The sequence below is a fragment of the Alexandromys fortis genome, unplaced genomic scaffold, assembly GCF_014885135.2.
Source record: "Alexandromys fortis isolate MF-2015 unplaced genomic scaffold, M_Fortis_MF-2015_v1.1 scaffold_140, whole genome shotgun sequence".
NCBI lineage: Eukaryota > Metazoa > Chordata > Mammalia > Rodentia > Cricetidae > Alexandromys > Alexandromys fortis.
Genome location: NW_026068048.1, coordinates 2,344,468 through 2,364,445, shown reverse-complemented (window position 1 = coordinate 2,364,445; position 19,978 = coordinate 2,344,468). Strand labels below are relative to the sequence as shown.

Below are 19,978 nucleotides of genomic sequence, written 5' to 3'. Positions count from 1 at the left end.
GGTGGTCGGGTGTAGACGGGGGAGGCAGCCCCTCATGTAACACAGCTAGAAGCTTATGTAGCACTTGAGTGGGAGGTGCCAGGGATGGAGGTAGTGCAGAGCACAAGACTCCCAACACCCTTCCCTGCCCCTACAGGTCCCAGAGCCACTGGGTGAGGACAAGAAGAAAGGCAAGCCAGAAAAACTGAAACGCTGCATTCGCACAGCAGCAGGGAGCAGCTGGGAGGACCCCAGCCTGCTGGAGTGGGATGCTGGTGAGTGGACCAAAGTGAGAGGTTGGGCATCACCCATCCAAGAACATTGTGTCCTGAGTTTTCAGGGCCACTGACAGGGAAGAGGGAAAAAGTGACTGCACAATGTATGGAGGGCATGGTGGGCAGAATTGTTCTCTAGGTCTTTGGTGTGGTTTTGCTGGAGACAGGCTGTCTCTGTGACCGAGGCTGGCCTAGACTTTCAATCCTTCTGGCTCAGTCTCCCGAGTGATAGAATTACAGGTGAGGGCCACCAGGCCGGTTGGTACCTAGGGCTTTCAGACTCTTTCTCATGGGGAACTTGGCCTGCTGAAAGTCAGAGGATTCTGTTTCAATCCTTTTGAGGCACACAGTGATAAGTGAATGGCCTACCTGCTGTCCAGATTCCACGTTAGCCTTCTGCTGTATTTGCTTTATCCCTGTGTGTTTGGGTGCATGTGCGCATGTGCGTGTGTACACACACACATATATGCAATGTTAGGGATGGATCCCAGGGCCGTGCACACGCTGGGCAGACATGCTACCTTAGAATCCTGCCTTCACAGGATTTCCTCATTCTTTATTGTTTGAAACAAGAAGTGAAATTATTACTTGGGTTGTTTTGTGAGGCAAAGCCTCATGTAGCCCAGATTGGTCTTCAATTCATTGTGTAGCCAAGTAGGACCTTGAAGTTCTGACTCTCCTGCCTCTCCATCTGAAGTGCTGGCATGTGCTACCACGCTTCAGTTTATGCAGTGTTGTGGGCTGAACCCATGCATGCAGTCAGCTCTACCAGCTGCTCAACATCCCTAGCCCATACCTAGTATTCACCCCAAGAAAGACTTTCTTTCTTTCATGTTATAATCCTATTCAAACAGCTAAGAAAATAACAGTAATTATTGATTTTGAGACCAGCTCTTTGATATAGCCAAGGCCAGTCTTGAACTCACCATCCTCTTACTCCAACCTCCCAAGTGCTAAAATTGTAAGTGTTTCACTATACCCAGCTTCTACTCTTTCTGCTTTATTAAACTGGCCTATGTAGCTCAGTGGTGGAGCACTTGCCTAGCATGTGTGAGCCCCTGAGTAGTCCATCTCCAGTACTGCAGAAAAAAATTTAGCTGACGCTAGAGAGATGCTTTAGTGGTTAGAACATAGACCACTTCTGCAGAGGATCTGAGGTCAGTTCCTTCCTGAAGTTCAGGTCCTTCACAACTGCTTGTCACTCCAACTCTAGGGGATCTGACACTTTCTTCTAGACTCAGAGACACCAGCCCTCACCTGTGCACCTACCCACACAGACACGTGCACATGTACTAAAAGAAAAATCTAGCCAGGCTTGGTGGCACATGCCCTTAATCTGAGCTCACTCGGGCAGAGGCAGGCAGATCTCTATGGGTTCAGGGACTCTCTGGTCTACAGAGTGAGTTCCAGGACAGCCAGAGCTACACGGAGAAACCCTGTCTCGAAACAACAAAAGAAAAGAAAAATCTTAAGCCAGGTATGGTGACACACTCCAGAGGCAGTCAGGTCTTGTGAGTTCGAGGCCAGCCTGGTTACATAGCAACTTCCAGGTCATTCATAGATACATAGTGATACCCTGTCTCCAAAAAAAAAAGTGTGTGATTTTTTTTTTTTAAGGCAAAAAAGAAAAAAGCTAGCTGCTAACTTAAGTCCTAAACCCAGAAGAAATGAGTAGTCGTTCATGCAGAACTGTGGGATAGAGGTTGTCTAGATTCTGGCCAGCATCCTTGTGTTGCCTCAGGAGAGGGTCTGGTGAGAACTCTGCTTGCTTGAACTCCTCTGCCCGACTACACCTGCAGACCTGACCCACACTGTCAACTTCAGTAGGAAGGGTGGTCCTTATAAGAAGTGAGAAGAGTGCCTGCCCTCAAAGATGCTTTGGCTGGCCTGACGTGGTGGCACCTGCTCTGATCCCAGTACTCTAGAGGAAGAGGCAGGCAGATCTCTGTGTGTTCAAGGCCAGCCAAGTACATAGTGAGACCCTTCCACTCTCCAAAACAAAGTTTTTTGTGGTTTTTTTTGTTTAGTTTTGGTTTTTCAAGAAAAGGTTTCTCAGTGTAGCCTGGACTGTCCTGGAACTTGCTGTGTAGACCAGACTGACCTCAAACTCACAGAGATCCACCTGCCTCTGCTTCCCGAGTGCTGGGGTTAAAGGCGTGAGCCACCACTGCCCTGCTCCAAAGGGAAGTTTTAGCTGAAAGGTCAGTTTTTAGGGTACCTGACTTCAGGTTACACCTCTGCAACCTTTTTTTTCCTTCCTTTTTCAAATGAAGGTGGTCTTGCCATCACATCTGACTTGTATATTATATGAGAATTTATTTTTTAAGTGTGTGGGTCAATGACCTTGCTAGAAAATCTCATTCTCTGGGTTGTTAGACTTTCCTTCTGGGGTAGCCTAACTCACTCAAATAGTGTCTTTAGTCACTATGGAAACCATGGGGCAGGCAGCTCCAGCCATAGCTGAGGGCAGAGCAAACTGCCCTTCACTCCAGCCCTCGACTGCTGCCTCCCTTCCCACAACAGTCTTGCTGTGGCCCTGGTGCAGCTGACTTTATCATGCCGGCCTCCCATCCCTGTTTCTAAGGAAGACAGTAATTTAAGAGCATGCCCAGTGAGACCGGTGGTAGAGGTCCCCTTGGAGAAGGGATAGGCAGTGTGTTCCCATGACAATGTGGAGTTGGAGCAGACTTGCAGAGATAACCCAGAGAGGAAGAGTGCAGTGTTGTGCCAAAGGCTGGTGAGTGGCAGGGCCACAAAGGACCAAGGACAGGCTAGAGCTGGGACAGAGTTAGGCTTCATTGCAGAAGTAAGAGACTACAGTAGGTGATGAAAGGCTATGCAGTTAGAGGTTAAGGTATAGACTCTGGCTGGGTCTGGTGTTTCACACCTGTATTTCCAGCGCTTAGGAGGCTAGTCTGGACTTCTGTTTGAAAAAATGGGGTGGTAGAGACCCTGGAGCCAGATACCCAAACTTGTCCCAGCTCTGCTTGATGTGTGAGTTCAGGCAGCTGCTTGGTTCCTCTGTCTCAGTGGGAAAGGCCCTGGGGAGTCTCAGGTGCTTATGTAACAGGCTGCCTGTCACAAAGTGGTCACTACCACGTGGATATTGGCAGTTATTACTGAGGATCCCAGGGCAGAGACTGAGGATAGAAGGATGGACACTCCGGGATGCTCTGACCTCGTCGTCTCTCTCCTAATTCCAGATGACTTCAGGATCTTCTGCGGGGACCTGGGCAATGAGGTGAATGATGACATATTGGCACGTGCCTTCAGCCGTTTCCCATCCTTCCTTAAGGCTAAGGTGATCCGTGACAAGCGCACAGGCAAAACGAAGGGCTACGGCTTTGTCAGCTTCAAGGACCCCAGTGACTATGTGCGAGCCATGCGTGAGATGAACGGTGGGTAAGGCCTGTCCTGGGGATAGTGAGTGTGGTAGACCCCCGACATAAGCCTGACCTCCCAAGTTTGACCTGGAATCCTCCATTCCCACAGGGAAGTACGTGGGCTCACGCCCCATCAAGCTTCGCAAAAGCATGTGGAAGGACCGGAACCTGGATGTGGTGCGCAAGAAGCAGAAGGAAAAGAAAAAGCTGGGCCTCAGATAGGGTCTGTGGCTTGGCACCCGTTCCCACCCAGCCGGGCGCTAGCTCCTTCCCACAGATGTTTGTGGGAAACCCCAGTTGTCCACTCCCTGTCCCAAACCAGTTTCAATAAATTTACCTTCATTTCCATCCCTGACTGGGCTTAGAAACTGTCAGCTGACAGGGCCTGGCTCACTGAGAAGTGGGAACTTGGAAAGTTTACCCACAGACATTTAGGAGCACAATGTCAAGCCTCTAGTGTGCCCATTGCTTCTTTCGGTTTTGGTTTCTTAAGCATTCCTTTTGTGTATGTGGTGTGTGTGGTGTGGATGTAGTAAGTCAGAAGATTTCTAGTTCTGTTCTCTCCTTCTACCACGTGGGTTCCAGGGATCAAACTGGTCCTCAAACTTGGTGGTAAACATCTTTCTTTACCCACTGAGTCATCTCACCAACTCCCTCTCTTGGTTTCTCAGATTGAATCTCGTATGTTCCTCAAACCTGGATGTGGTTCATAACTATACCCCAAGCACTTGGAAGGCTGAGGCAGGAGGAACAAGCATTTGAGGCCTGTGCTACATAGCAAGAACTTGTTTTTAAAAGGGAGACCCAGGGGCTGGAGAGATGGCTCAGTAGTTAAGAGCATTGCCTGCTCTTCCAAAGGTCCTGAGTTCAATTCCCGGCAACCACATGGTGGCTCACAACCATCTGTAAAGAGGTCTGGTGCCCTCTTCCGGCCTGCAGGCATACACACAGACAGAATATTGTATACATAATAAATAAATAAAATAAATATTTAAAAAAAATGGAGACCCATATCTCAAAGGCTACATACATGCACTACCACACCAAGTGTATGGGGGTGCTAGGGATTGAATTGAGGGTTGTTTGTTGTTGTTAAATGTATTTATTTATCATGTATACATTTTTTGTTGTTGTTGTTTTTCGAGACAGGGTTTCTCTGGTTTTTTGGAGCCTGTCCTGTAACTAGCTCTTGTAGACCAGGCTGGTCTCAAACTCACAGAGATCTGCCTGCCTCTGCCTCCCAAGTGCTGGGATTAAAGGCGTGCGCCACCAACACCCAGCATATGTATACAGTTTTTATCTGCTTGTATGCCTGCATGACAGAAGAGGGCACCAGATCACATTTTAGATGGTTGTGAGCCATCATGTGTTTGCTGGGAATTGAACTCAGGTCCGCTGGAAGAGCAACCAGTGCTCTTAACCTCTGAGCCATCTCTCCAGCCTGAATTGAGGGTTTTGTGTGTACTAGGTAGGGCCAATCATCAGAGCCTTACTTACCTCTACCCTCTGACCTCTTAAAGTTTTAAGTGTATGGTCAGCATGGCCTATTCTGTAAGGAATAGGGGCTGTGGCAAGGTCAAAGCCAAGCCTGGCTTGGGTCCATGTTTCTGACTCCAGCCTGTGCTCTTGGCACTGAAGCAAGGTGCCCTTCTAGAGTGGACATCATGACAGCCTCCCATCTACCCCAAGGTCTAGGCAATGCTGGGGCTTCTGTGGGTTCTCTGAAGCTCTTAGAGTTCATGATGCACTGTCTCCATGGCCCCCCAGACAGACAGGCCTGGACGCGATCAGGACTTGGATTGAGAAGTCCAGGAACTAACCTGAGGATAGAGACATTCTGAAGGAGGAATTCTCTGTAGCCCAGGCTGGCCTCCAGCTTGGCATTCCTACCTCAGCCTTCCAGTGTGCAGCACCATCTCTAGCTGAGACTTCATGCTCTCTTCCTCACCTTGTAGGCTTCAGATGTGTGCATTACTTACTTTGCTGCGTCCTATTCAGCATCTCTTGTAGGCTTCTGGGTTCCCACTTCACTTTTCTTCTCCAAACCTATTAGCTGTCTGCATCTCGGGTCTATCCCTAGCTTCAAGCTTGAGGACTGTCCTCTAGACTGTGGACACCAGGCCTAAGCTCAGATGTCCCTCTGAAGACAGCACTGAGCCCAGGAAGCTGAGACAACGTTTAGACAGCAAACCAGGCCTGGCTCAAAGGTTGACACTGGAACCCTGAGGCCTGAGTTGGTGATGCATGAAGAGAAGCCCAGAAATTGGGAAGCTGAGGCAGGAGTTCCAGGCCAGTCTGAATTGATAGCAAGACTCTTATCTCAAAAGCCTACAGAATGGAATTCCCAAGCTGGGGGTGATAGCATAATGCTTGTATGACTGGGGCAGGGGAACTGCCAAGAGTGAGACCCAGGCTCTAAATAAATAAATAAACTGGCTGCGTGTGGTGGCACACACCTTTAGCTTCAGCACTGGGAGGCAGAGGCAGAAAAATTCTATGAATTTGATGCCATCCTGATCTACATACTAAGTTCCAGGCTAGCCAGAGTTACACGAAGTGAGACTCTGTTTCAAAAAAGGAAGGAAGAAGAAGATCAGAAATGAAATGTCCTAGTCTTATCTATAGAAGGCAGAGGTGCTGGGCTGGAGTGTAGGAAGAAGGTGTGGAGGTTTCCTAGAGACACACCTATCAGAACCCTGGGTTGGGGAACAAATTAAGGGAGACAGGCACCAGGATGGAGAGGTAATTTCAAACCTCTCTGGAAGATCACTCTGGAGAGGTGTCAAATTTCTCCTGTTCCGTGTCCCCACACCCCTTACAACTCCCTCTCTGACGTCACATTTTCCAGTCTGGCCCCAGGAGTGGGGGCCTCCCTCCCTGGCAGGAAGTGCCCTTTAGCCCCCTGCCACCTGGAATGGAGCTCTAAGCCCCAGAACCCTAGACTCCCTTCTCCCAGTGTCCAGCCAGCCTTCCTGCCCTGAACCCCTTCTCCCTGCAGTTAAAGGAGTGAGTGAGGAGATGGAAATATGGCCCAAGAAAAGAGGATTGTCAAAGAGCACCAGACTGCAATTCTGAGCCACAACAGGTAGAGTAGAAACCATCACTAGCATGGTACAGAGAGATGGAGTGACAGGGACACGCAGGAGTAAGCAAGACACTTGTCAAGAGATAGGGTGGCAAGGCTTCACCTCAGACTAGTACAACAGGGATCTAGGACTGGAAACCAAAGTCATAGAAGAGGGAGACTGTTCTATTCTCCCTCCAGATTCAGGTAAAGGCCAGATTCAGGTAAAGGAAATCTGGGGTAAGGACACCAGGACCCTTTAGGCTCCTGGTGGGTGGTTGGATTGGGGGGTGGGTCTAGGGGATCTCCCCAGGGGCTCATGGCTCACTCAACACTGGATCCAGTCACAGCTCCCAAAAGACTGTTTTCTTGGGGTTCAGTTTTTCTGCAACATATAAGGCAGTGATGCCTCCCTCTCTCACACTCCACAGTACTGAAGAATGAAGGGACTGTGCCTGTTCTGGAGCCTGGACTAAAAAGACATGGACCAGGAGGCTGGAGAGATGGCTCCGTGGTTCAGAGCATGTGCTGCTCTTGCAGAGGTGCCCACATGGTAGCTCATAACCATCCATTACTCCATTTCTAGAGGATCCAATGCCACCTTCTGATTTCCATAGGCACCACATATGCACATGGTATACAGACAGACAAAACACTCACATAAAAATTTTTAAAAATTTTTCTAGGCATCGTACATGTTTGTAATCTCAGAACCCAGGAAGAAGAAGGAAGAAGATCAACAATTCTCTTTGAGGCCATCCTGGGTTACATAATCAAACCCTTGCTCTAAAAACCAAGGAGTTAGGTGAATAAGATGACTTAGTGGGGAGAGACACGACACATTGTGGCCACTTCTGATGACCTGAGTTTGATCCGCAGAATTCACATGGTGAGAGGAGAGCACTCACCCCACAAGGTGACCTTTGACTTCTGACAATGTATATACACACAGAGAGACATACACACACTAAAAATACAAACCTATAGTGCAGTGTTGGTACACACCTTTAGTCCCAGCTCTCAGAAGGCAGAGGCAGGTGGATCTCTGTAAATCTGAGGCCAGCCTGGTCTGCAGGACTAGTTCCAAGTCAGCCAAGTATACAAAGAGAAACTTTGTCTCAAAAAAGCCAAGAAGGAAAGGAGTAGAAACAAACAATGCCAGACGTGGTGGCACATGCCTTTAATCTCAACACTCAGGAGGCAGATTTAGATAGATGTCTGTGAGGCCAGCTGGGGCAATATAGTGAGATTCTGTTCTGGAAAAAAGAAGAAATAGAAATAATAAAATAGGCAGGGCCGTGGTGGCGCACGCCTTTAATCCCAGCACTTGTGAGGCAGAGGCAGGCGGATCTCTGTGAGTTCGAGGTCAGCTTGGTCTACATGAGTTAGTTCCAGGATAGGTTCCAAAGCTACAGAGAAACCCTGGCTCAAAATAAAATAAAATAAAAACAGAAAAAGAAAAAAGAAAAAGAAATAATAAAATAAAAACCAATGACTTGTTGGGAAGATGACTGTGACTCCCATGGGTAAATGTGCTTGCCACACAAGTCTGGACCTGAGTTCAATCCCAGAGCCCTGTAAAGCTGGGACAGAACTGATTCCACAAAGTTGTCTTCAGACTTCTACACACATGTCCTGGCACACATACACAACAATAAAGTTAAGGGTAAGGGGGTAGAGATACAGCTAAGTGGTAGATTACTTGCCAACAAGAATAAAGAAAAATGTGGTACTGGAGAGATGGTTTAGCATTAAGAACACTGGCTGTTCTTCCAGAGGATCCAGATTCAATTCCCAGCACCCACATGGCAGCTCACAACCGTCTGTAACTCCAGTTCTAGGGGATCTGGCACCCTCACACAGACACACATGTGGACAAAATACCACATGTAATATAAGTAAATTATAAAAGAAAAGAAAAACGTTATACTTATTTGTTTATTATTTCTCTATTTGAGTCTCACTTTGTAGCCCTGGCTAGCCCGGAACTCATTGTATGGACTAAGCTGGGATTGAAATCCAGACATCTGCCTGCCTCTACCTCCCTAGTGCTGGGGTGAAAGGCAAGTGCTACCATGTCTGGCAATGAAAATGTTTTTAATATTAAATATTTACTTACAAGTATGTAAATGTTTAATATTAAAATATTAAGGTGGCAAATATTTTAATACTAAATATTTACCTATTCATATTTATTAAGAAAGTACTTAAAAATGGTCAGGTTATGGAATTTAAGGTTTGCCTGGCTTAGCAAATTAGAACAAAACAAACAAACAGAATACCTAGTTTCTGAGTTTCTGTTTAAAAAGCAAGCAAACACAGACTTTTTGGTATAATTATGTCCCAAATATTATGTATACATATGCACATTGTACGTGTTATTCTTTTCTGAATCATTTGAAGCAAGGTACAAACATGACATTTCATCCCTAAATGTTTTCACTTTCTAACGAAGATATCTTTCCCAACAAACCATTGCCATAATTAAAATAATTTTTGCCAAAAATTAAAATAATTTTAATGAATAAAATTATTTCATGCAGTAACACATTCAGTTCATACTCAAAATTTCCCAGTTTTCCGGGACTGCTAAAGCCCAGAAAGACATGGGATCTTGACAGAAAGAGAGCGGGAGAAAGCATGCCACAATTTCCCGTTCATAAAATTGGGGTGAAAGCATCTCCCTCTTAAGAAGATTAAATGAAGGCCCGTTGTGTAAGCCTCCTCGGACCCAGCAGTCTCTCATTGAACGTTAGCAGTTACTATTACTATTATTATAACACGTTGATGTTATTTTGATTAATAAGAGTGCCACTATTCGGAAGACCCTTCCTAACGGTGCCTGTTAGGGGATTCAGGGTTGGATTCCCCCCACCTCACCCATCTGGCTGTCTGTCACCCTGCCGATTATGACGTAGGCTGATGCTAGGGAAAGGGGGCATCTGGCCGGAAATCCCTCTTCCTGTTGCAGATAAGCCCAGAACTGCCCAGCTGACCCCAGACCCTCCTCCACCACCACCTTTCATGTCACAGCACCAAATTCCCAAGACGGGGAACCTGTCCAAGCCCCTCACCCCATCCCCACTACCCCATAAGCACCCCTTAGACCTCGGCACCCCCAGCCCTGCCCTGCGCCTGTTCCCCAAGTCCTTTTTCAAGCCCAATTCATCCCTGAAAGGGGACAATTCCAGGGACCAGTGTGCATCCCTAAAGCAGGGGGTGCAACTTGGCCACGCCCCCATCCCTGCAACTTGACCCGGGCTGCGACCCCCAGCTCTGACGTCTCGGAAAATTCCCCCTCCCCTACTCAGGCCCCCCGTGAAGGGGGCATGGTATGAAATGGGGCTGAGACCCCCCTGGCTACGAGAGAAGGAACCTGCCAGAGGTGAGGCGCTGCGAACTGGGGACTGATGCCTGGGTATCTAAAGTGGGAACTTCTAAGACGCTGGGAGCCTGGATTGAAGTGTCTGAGAGAGGGAGAAGGGACTGGAAACCAAAATTCCATTTCCTGGGGAAGGAGGTTGCAGAAGTCTAGACTCCTGGGTCTGAGGGAAACAGGGCTGCAATCAGGCTCCTGGGTCCCTAAATGTCACTGGCTTGTCCATTTACCCTTGGAACTTTTCCTTTCTTTACCAGGACAATCAGAACAAGCATCCATGGACCTGTGGAACTGGGATGAAGCGTCACTGCAGGAAGTGCCTCCTGGGGACAAGCTGACAGGACTGGGTAGGCTGCTGTGGCTTGGGACAAACTGGATGCTAGGGTGCAAGGATGCAGCCCTCTTGACCCCTGACGCGGCCTTAACATCCTTGTTGCCCGCAGAAGGAGCGGAATTTGGCTTCTATTTCCCTGAAGTGGCCCTGCAAGGGGACGCACCGATCACACCAATGACAGCAGAGAACTGCTGGACAGGTGGCTGCTGGGCTGGACCCCCTGGGTGCTGGGGAAATGGGAGAGGATGGGCTCCTAGAAGGCACGAGGGAGCTGCCCGGGAGGCTGAAGGAGGCATGGGTGGGTGGCCAAGGTCCCTAAGTCACTGCTCACATCGTCCCTAAACTAAGCTATCTTGTCCAACACAGGGTTCTCAGAGCTGGACTGGAGCCCCGCTTTACCGCAGGAGGAAGTACCTTGTGAGAAGGGTGAGTGTATAGGAAAGGAGATGGGAGGAGGGAACCAGAGCCTCACACACCAGAGCTGAGTTTAGATCCCCTGGTCTACAGAGGAGCGGGACTAGAACTAGGGACGCCTACATCCAGAAGGCTATATAAAGCGCCAACCTCCTACAACTCCCAAGGGTGCAGGGGACCAAGACTCCTGGGCTCCCCTCACTTCAGGTGCATCCTCCTCACAGAGCCGGTTGCTCACCCCGTTCCGTGGTCGCGAGACTGGAGTGACCTGGGGTGCAATACCTCGGACCCGTGGAGCTGCGCTTTACAGACGCCAGGCCCCGCCCCGCCAGGCACAAGCCCTTCCTTCCCTGGCTTTGAAGGGGCGACCGACCAATATCCTGCCACCTCGGCGGCAGGGGCCCCCTCGTGGTCGCACCCCCCGGCCGCCTGGAGCACCGCCAGCTGGGACAGTTCTGCGAGCACCAATGGCGCCACCTATTGGGACGATGGCCTGGGCGGGGAAGCACGTGCGGACTATAAGATGTCGTGGGGCGGGTCTGCGGGTTCGGACTACACCACCTCGTGGAATCCTGGGCTGCAGGACTGCAGCGTCCCTTGCGAGGCGTTCCAGAGTGCAGCATTCACCACGTCCTCCAAATCGAGCCAGCAGTCTGATCGGGCCACCTTAAGTCGCTACCGCAAAACTAACCACCGAGGTAAGAGGCTGCAAAGTGTAGAGAAGGGGAAGTCAAATGGATAAGGATGGAGTGGAGCCTGGATACTTTGGCGGGGAGCGGGGGTGGTTCTCGGTAACTAAAAGAGGCGCGATCTGGGAAACTGGCAGCTAGGGGGCCGGAGTTATGGACCGTGAATCTTGGGAAGGAAGGGGTGAAAGGACACTGGTGACTTTCTAGGGACCAACGGCCCCTGGGTTATGTAAGAGAAAAGAGAAGCATTCAGACGCCTAGTCTTCCTGGTGGGGAGGCTAAACCCGTGAATGCCCTAGGTGGGGCTCAGGCTGCTGAAACTGGCTCTTGGATCTCTACTGTGGAGGGATCCGAACTCACAGACGCCCGAGGAGGGATGGAGTTAAACTCTTGGGTCTTGAACCTTTTAGCCTTCGTCGTGAAGGCTCCCCGACTCCCAGGGTTGTCCAGCCGAGTGTTCTGGGTTTGAGAAGCCTGGCCTTCATCTGCCTCTCTACCTCGCAGGTCCCATTCAGCTGTGGCAATTTCTCCTGGAGCTGCTCCACGACGGGGACCGCAGCAGCTGCATCCGCTGGACGGGCAACAGTCGCGAGTTCCAACTGTGCGACCCCAAAGAGGTGAGACAGCTCCTCAGGCACTGCAAATCCAACCCAGTCCGGAGAAGAGCCTAGCCCAGTCCTTGACCCCGTCCTCACCCACCCTCGACCACAGTTAAAACCCGCTCCACCTAGAGTGGCTAAGGTCCACCCCCTGGCCCCTCTGACCTCCGGATTGCATCCTAGGTGGCCAGGCTGTGGGGCGAGCGCAAGCGGAAGCCGGGAATGAACTATGAGAAGCTGAGCCGAGGTCTGCGCTACTATTACCGCCGCGACATCGTGCTCAAGAGCGGTGGGCGCAAGTACACGTACCGCTTCGGGGGACGTGTGCCGGTCCTTCCCCGTCGGGACAGCATGGGGCACCTGCCAGGTGCAGAAAGCCAATAAAAACACCCCGTCGAACGTGCTCACTCTCTGCTTCTTTTCCACTGACACTGATTAGACCGTTGGGGAACCTAAATGTGCACTCCGACATTTCCACACGGCGTCTCCACCCAGACTCAGGTATCCCGACCTCTGTCTTTGAGTCTGTGAGCCTGGATTCTGATGCCCTCAGTCCCTAGACTGCTAGGGTCTTAGTTCCCCTACTAGGAGGATCCCGGAGTGAGGACTAGCCCCTCCCATTTCGAATCCATCAGATACTAAGCTCAGTTCCCTCCCTGCTGGGCCCCTGCCAGCCCTTCCTCAGGTGTTTAGGTATCAAGGTCCCACCTCTCCTCTCAGCATCTTCTGCGCCTATTAACTTGGAAATTAGTTCAGGGTAAGAAGTCCATTGGGCCTATTGTGTGTGCCTGTCCAGAATAGGGACTTAAAAAAAAAAAAAAAACTGAACTTGCTAAGGCTTGACAATAGCTTATCCTCAAATTTATCTAAGTATTTATTGGTTTTTCAAAACAAGGTTTCTCTGTGTAGCCCTGGCTGTCCTGGCACTCACTTTGTAGACCAGGCTGGCCTCGAACTCAGAGATCCACCTGCCTCTGACTTGGAATTAAAGGTCTGGGTGGCCACCACTGCCCCCACTAAGGCTAAGAATTTAATCCCCAAAGTTTTAGGTTAACCAGGAGCACAGAAAGTTGATCTTCAGTGTTTGGGAGTGATGAAATGTTCAGGATGGAGTCCCTATGGTTGCATTCTGATGCTTTATAAATAGAGCTAGAGAGATACAAGGGTGGTCCAGTCTCATACAGTGTGATGTCCTGGCTGTCTCAAGACAGAAGATCATTTGATGCTGGGCGGTGGTGGTGCACGCCTTTAATCTTTGCACTCAGGAGGATCTCTGTGAGTTCGAGGCCAGCCTGGACTACAAAGTGAGTTCAGGACAACTAGGGCTGTTACACAAAGAAGCCCTGTCTTGAAGGAAAAGAAAAACAAATAAACAAAAAAGGTCATTTAACTGTAAGTGGTGACACAGGCCACTAATTTCACAGCATTCAGAAGACTGGGGCAGAATTGTAAATTTAGGGCCTCGGGGGCTGGAGAGATGGCTCAGCAGTTAAGAGCACTGCCTGCTCTTCCAAAGGTCCTGAGTTCAATTCCCAGCAACCACATGGTGGCTCACAACCATCTGTAATGAGATCTGGCGCCCTCTTCTGGCCTGTAGACAGAATACTGTATACATAATAAATAAATAAATCTTAAAAAAAAATAAAAAATAAATAAATTTAGGGCCTCAAGATCTGTCTGGGCTACATAGCAAGGCACTGTTTAAAAACAAAAGTTTATCAAGAGATGAAACAGCAGTAATCAATCAACAGGGCCCTGCTCAGAGCTTTAGTTACACTTTTGGGACTTCACTGCTCCAGACCTTGAGCCAGAAGCAAAGCCATGTGCTTTATAAAGGAGTCCCGTTTGGGAATTTCTATGGCTTTAACCCCATCATAGAAGTTTATCTGCTCTGTCTTGAAGAAAAGATGCAGGCTCAGGGCCAGGAATAGTGGGACATGTCCTTACAAAGATCTCTATGAGTTCGAGGTCAGCTTGGTCTACATAGGGAATTCCAAGACAGTCAGGGCTATATAGAGACCCTGTCCCAAGAAAAACAGAAAAAGACTGACTGACTCAGGCTCCCCCTCCAAAAAAGACTTTGCTGAGCACCCTCTAGCTCTAGAAGCCACTGAATAATTAAAACTAATGCACACCCCCGAAAACCATGAGTATTCCAAGTTGGAAGACAGGACCAGACCTTTAAAAGGCCTACTGGACACTTAACCCACTCCAGGAGCCCCCAAAGAGAGCCTCATATATAACTTTCTCATCCTGAACCCTGTCCTCAGAGAGGACAGGAACACCCTACACTGCCACCAGAAAGGGAAAGCTCACAGTTCTTGGGACTGGGATGAAGAAAGCCCAGGGGATTATGGGAGCCCAAAAGGAGGAAACTGTTAGGCCATGAGGAAGAGAGACTGGGGGTGGGGCGGAGAGAAGTCAGGAAAGCAAAGAATGTTTCAATCAGAAGACCCAGAGATGGAAAATCTTAGTGTTGTTCAGAAATATGCATATAAATGGGGAGGGGTCGCTTCACAAAGGATCGATGGGGCGTGGTGTCTTGTTTTCCTATGCACTGGGGAGCCATAGAGGTGTATAAGAGACCTGGATTATAGGAAGATGTTGGAATGAATGGATGTGTACACAAATAACTCCACAGATAATTACAGCGCTGACTGAAACAATAGGAAAGAGGCTCCTGGACCAGTTAGATCTGAACACAAAGGCAGTATGCAGGGCTAGTGAGATGCTGAGGAAAGGGACCTGCTGTCAGGCCTGATAACCTGGATTTGACCCCAAAGACTCAGCTGGTGGAGACTCCATCAAGAACCAGCTCCCTCAAGTTTTCCTATCTTCCACACAGGTGCAGTGACATGCTCATTCCCACCCCCACCCCACAGTTTGCTAAAAAGGCATTATGAGGGAAACTTCAGAGGCCCGACTGTGGAGGGAGAGGGAAGCGGTTGGTTCACTTTTACTTCACTCTTTTCCAGGCCCTCACTCGCCCTCATTTGCATACGAGTTTTGTTCATTCCTCAGAGATTTAGAAATCAAAGCCTCTAAGCAGGCGAGAGGAAAGGACGTGGGATAACCGAGGTGGTAACGGCGTCCTAGGGCAGAGGGTGCACGCTGTGCACCAGCAGGGGAGCTGAGACGCCTGGGAATGGACCTGCTGTGATGCTCCAGGGGTAGGACCCGGACTGCAGGCGGGAGAAATATTCTAAACTCAGCACCCACAGGATTACTTGATAGGTCAGGCAGGCTATATGAAAAAGTTGGGTTTTTTTGTTTTGTTTTGTTTTTAATTCCATGACAAGAATGATACAGTAGCCATTTCCCCCAAGGAACTCAGCTGCCTGAATAGGTAAACTGTGATTTTTAGGTTTAAGGACAGCCACGAACGGGGAGTGGCGTCTGGTCCGATGATGAGTGAGACTATGATAGACCGCTTGTTTCTCACCTTTGGACAAAGGTCTTAGCACCTATGAAGGTAAGAATTTCGTCTTTTCTTCAGTAGTGCCTTCTTATAGATGTGTTTGAGAAGGGGAAAACACTCAATAAATATTTCTCAAATGCATAGCAGACCCCAGAAATTGATTATCTGATAGAAGTACCATTCAGGCTGTAAAATTCAGCACATAGACAGCACCACCTGCCAAAATGAAAACGAAGATCTAATTTATCAAAGCCCATAGTTCTGGGGCTGTCTGAATGTTCTAACCTTGTTTTTGGCTTTTGAAGTTCCTCTTTTGGCTGTTCTTTGTTTGTTTATTTGTTTTTGTTAGTTAGTTTTTGGTTTTTCAAGTCCTGGAATTCACTCTGCAGACCAGGCTGGCCTCGAACTCAGAGATCCGCCTGTCTCTGCTTCCCAAAAGCAGGGGTTAAAGGTATGTACTACCATTGCCCAGTTGGCTAATTGTTCTTGTTAACTGAAGCATGCCAACCCAGAATATGCTTTTTGCCCTTAAAAACTCACCCTGAGGAAAGACTGAGCGATACACTGGCATACTGAACACCCAGTGTAGTTCCCAGAAGTCTCTGGTGGATGTCCCTCAACACATGAATGAAAATAACTTTCGAATCCAGGCATAGTGGTACAAGTTTGTTATCCCGGCACGTCGGAATCTGAGTTCGAGGCCAGCCTGACCTCGAAATCCTGTCTCAAAACACAATCAGATTATCTGGGACATTTTTCCATTCCCGCTCTGCAAATAGTCCCGCGACTGTCTTTTTCCTCCCAGAAGGACAGGCAGGTGTCAAGAGCCCATAATTAGAATTCAGTAGCCTGTCGAGTCCAGCGCAAGATCCCGATTGGACCGGCAACAATAATGAACAGGATTTAGCTCAATAGGAGGTCGGGCTTCTTTGGAAGTGGGCGTGGCCATGGCCGCTTTTGGCCACGCCTCCCGTGGCTTCTCTATCCGCTGGAGGACTCAGTTCGGCTCCTCCTCTCGCAGCTTCCGGCCGGTCGGAATTCCGCTTCCCGTCTGACATTGTCGCCTTTGCTTAAGGGTCACATTGAACTACTGCTGCTCCAGGACAGTCTTTAGGTGAGTGCGAAGGGTCGGGATCCCGGGGGACCCAGTCCGGAGCAGAGAAGCGGCCCGGGGCTTCCCTGACGGCAGGAAGGAGCTTCCGGCCGCCATGGCTGCCTCGGGCCCGAGGTCGTGGAGCTGACCATTGCAGCTTTCTTTCTTGTTGCTAGGTCTCATTCTGAGACGTCTCTATTAACTTACTCCTTCCTCCAGCCCTACGAGCTAGGACCGCTACTGTCCCCTTTGACTGCGCTGGGGCTGCAGTGCGAAGCGCTTTAGCCTCCGTTACACGACGATAAGGATTTGAACCCAGCAAGTTGGACTGTGGTGCTTTTAGCCGCGGGTTCCCAGGCGTGGCCGCCTGCGTTCCAAGGCCTCAGCCTGTCACCTCGTCTTGTTCCTTTTCCCGCAGCATCATCTTTGATAAACTTGAGATATTGCACAAAATTGCTTCCAACACTGGGTCTGTCCCCACTCTGCCTCCCCAAATGACCCCTTTCTGCTGCCCCAGATGCCCCACTTCGGGCCACTTGAATTGACACTGGCCGCGTACTTCTGTGGCGCCAAGGTCCCGCAGATGCTCTTGAATAGACAGTTTTTCTCGGTGATTTTGACTGTGTCATTTCTTCAGTAATATCAGAGGGTTAAAAAAAAAAAAAGCCGTGGATACTCAGAGTCAATAGAATTCTAGGCGCAAAGGTATTTGAATGCATGTGGGGGAGTTGCATGGTGGTTTTACTAACCTCTGGTTGAAATGTAGCATTTACTTTCGTTATGAATGGAGGCAGCAACTTGAGACAATTTTTTCATTTAGCCTGCCTGACACACACACACACACACACACACACACACATGTATGTGTATATATGAATGTCATCTTAAGCAATTTTGCAGTGCGTTGAGTCATTTTTTTTCTTTTTCCTTTTAGTTTTTTTTTCTTTTTTTATTTTTGAGTTCTTCATATGTTCTAAACCATAATCCACTGCCANCATTTTTTTTCTTTTTCCTTTTAGTTTTTTTTCTTTTTTTAAATATTTATTTATTTATTATGTATACAATATTCTGTCTGTGTGCATGTCTGCAGGCCAGAAGAGGGCACAAGACCTCTTTACAGATGGTTGTGAGCCACCATGTGGTTGCCAGGAATTGAACTCGACCTTTGGAAGAGCAGGCAATGCTCTTAACCACTGAGCCATCTCTCCAGCCCCCTTTGAGTTTTTTTTCAAGACAGGGTTTCTCTGTGTAGCCCTAGATGTTCTGGAACTCACTCTGTGGACCAGACTTGCCTCTAACTCACAGAGATCCTCCTGTCTCTGACTCCTGAGTGCTGGGATCAAAGGCTTGCACCACCACTGCCTGGTTCATTGAGCCATATTCTAAGAAAAGTTTATGACTCCGCCAGACCCCCTTGTAATGTTGTTTTTGATGATGATGGATGCAGCACAACCATCCGGGTGCTGTATGACCTTGGGAAGTCATTTAGCCACCCTGTCCCTCGTATAGACAGCACAGATAGTAATACCTTTTAGAATGGCTATAGGACTAGGTAGGTACGTATAGAGTGCACATAGTATGTGCTGTGCACACAGTAAGTGTTAGCTGGAATATAAGGATAAAGCCTCGTTTTTCCAAGGAGACCTCTGTCTCCTGACCCTACTGTGACTTCTACACTCAGACACATGGATTCTCGCTGCCCTTCATCTTTCTGTGTTTGTTGAGGAGAAGGAGGTAATAGCTTATTCACATTCAACCCATTCTTCTGATCTTTCTTCTTCCGTGGGCCTCATTGATCTGATGTCCCTATGCCCAGGCACCCCTAGAATGGTTGCCAATGTGTGCACTCTGTTTGCATCCAGGAGTTGGCACCATGGCTGAAGAAGACATCAAGACCAAAATCAAGAACTACAAAACTGCCCCCTTTGACAGCCGCTTCCCAAACCAGAACCAGACCAGGAACTGCTGGCAGAACTATCTGGGTAAGCAGAATACCGGGGTGGGAGGGTAACGTGTGTGGATCTCACCTGTGTCTTCTACATACCTCTTGCCTCATGAAGCCAGGTAGGGATCAGAGACCTATGCATACCAGCTTGTGGCCATTCACTCTGGATTTACTGTCTGGATAGCCCAGTTCCTCATATTAGCTGTCGGGGTCACAAACTTTAGATTCAGAAATAATTTTTTTTTAAAGAATTGTGTATGCATTTTGTGTGTGTGCCACACATGCACCCTACATACAAGTGAATATAACACGTAAATGCTTAGTTCACAAGTGAGTCCTGCCATCACATCCGCGTAAAAGATGGGTATTGTCATCTCTCTGTTCTCTGTCTGCTTTGTGCCGGTCTTAAACATACTTCCCTCCCTCCTCACTAGAGGCACGACACTACTGGTAAAAACAGTCACATTTTGGTGCTCCTACCACACTTGAGTCCATATGACTTTCCCTTAAAAAGTATAAAACAGAACAAACACCGGTTCACTCTCCTGTCTTTCTTGCTTCTGATCAAGACCATCTTCCCCTTTCCCAGCCCTCTCTGTACTTCCATCATCCTTATCTCTTCCCCTCATACTTTGCTGTCATCCCTAGCTCTAGAATGTTCTAATTGAGCAACAGTGTAGCTGCCCGGGTCAAGTGCATGCAGCTCGTTATGGTATATTTATGAGTTTGCACTCCCTCTGTGTATATAACCAATCATGAAGCAAAAACTTCCTCAAAAAGTTGATCCAAGCCTCTTTTCTTCACAGACTTCCACCGCTGCGAGAAGGCAATGACCGCAAAGGGGGGTGATGTCTCCGTGTGTGAGTGGTACCGACGTGTATACAAGTCCCTCTGCCCCATATCATGGGTATGTGCCTTCCAGTGGGACCCTTGGGTGTTCAAGTGAGGACCTGGCAGAGAGGACTATGGTGACAAGTGAGAATTCATCTCCAAGGGCCAAGATAGGACCAACCATACAGTGTCACTGATAACCTCCTCAGTTAGGGCCTCCATCCCAGGACCACCCTCCTAGATCCGCTTCCTTGGCTATGCACTGTAGAAACCTGGACTTGAGAAGAATGGTAATGGCACACACCTTTAATCCCAGCACTCTTGGGAGGCAGAGATGTAATCTCTGTGGTTCAGGGCCAGCCTGGTATGTGGAGCTAGTTCCAGGACAACTAGGACTACACAGAGAAACTCTGTCTCAAAAAACAAAAAAAGGAAGGAAAATTAAAGAAGGAGACTTAGCACTTCCAGTTCAAAATGACCTAGGTTGGGTTCCTAGTACCCATGTCTATAACAGCTGCCCATAACTGGAGGGCATCCTGTGGACTCCAAGGACACTGCACTCTGTGTACAAACCC

General features: G+C 48.7%; 3 protein-coding genes across 3 annotated transcripts in view; all 3 read left to right on the top strand.

The window, feature by feature from the left end:
• Rbm42 (RNA binding motif protein 42) overlaps positions 1–3,990 on the top strand; it is a 9,739-nt gene extending 5,749 nt beyond the window's left edge. Inside the window, exons 7-9 of the mRNA XM_050119062.1 lie at positions 95–254; positions 3,458–3,652; positions 3,747–3,990. Of these exons, the coding sequence (XP_049975019.1) occupies positions 95–254; positions 3,458–3,652; positions 3,747–3,859 (468 nt within the window). The 3' untranslated portion in view covers positions 3,860–3,990. The remainder of the gene's footprint in view (positions 1–94; positions 255–3,457; positions 3,653–3,746) is intronic.
• Positions 3,991–10,357: 6,367 nt separating this feature from the next.
• Etv2 (ETS variant transcription factor 2) lies at positions 10,358–12,500 on the top strand. Its single transcript, XM_050119018.1, has 6 exons — positions 10,358–10,427; positions 10,527–10,613; positions 10,781–10,840; positions 11,053–11,526; positions 12,022–12,134; positions 12,300–12,500. Exons 1-6 carry the CDS (start codon positions 10,358–10,360, stop codon positions 12,498–12,500), a joined length of 1,005 nt encoding a protein of 334 aa, XP_049974975.1.
• Positions 12,501–16,514: 4,014 nt separating this feature from the next.
• Positions 16,515–19,978, top strand: part of Cox6b1 (cytochrome c oxidase subunit 6B1) — a 26,233-nt gene continuing 22,769 nt past the window's right edge. The window contains exons 1-3 of the mRNA XM_050119042.1: positions 16,515–16,648; positions 18,490–18,609; positions 19,379–19,479. Coding sequence (XP_049974999.1) covers positions 18,501–18,609; positions 19,379–19,479 — 210 coding nt within the window. The 5' untranslated portion in view covers positions 16,515–16,648; positions 18,490–18,500. The remainder of the gene's footprint in view (positions 16,649–18,489; positions 18,610–19,378; positions 19,480–19,978) is intronic.

Coding starts and splice junctions, on each gene's coding strand:
- Etv2 (XM_050119018.1), top strand. CDS start 10,358: ATGGACCTGTGGAACTGGGATGAAGCGTCACTGCAGGAAGTGCCTCCT. Junction 11,527..12,021: donor CCGCAAAACTAACCACCGAG/GTAAGAGGCTGC, acceptor TCTACCTCGCAG/GTCCCATTCAGCTGTGGCAA. Junction 12,135..12,299: donor AACTGTGCGACCCCAAAGAG/GTGAGACAGCTC, acceptor ATTGCATCCTAG/GTGGCCAGGCTGTGGGGCGA.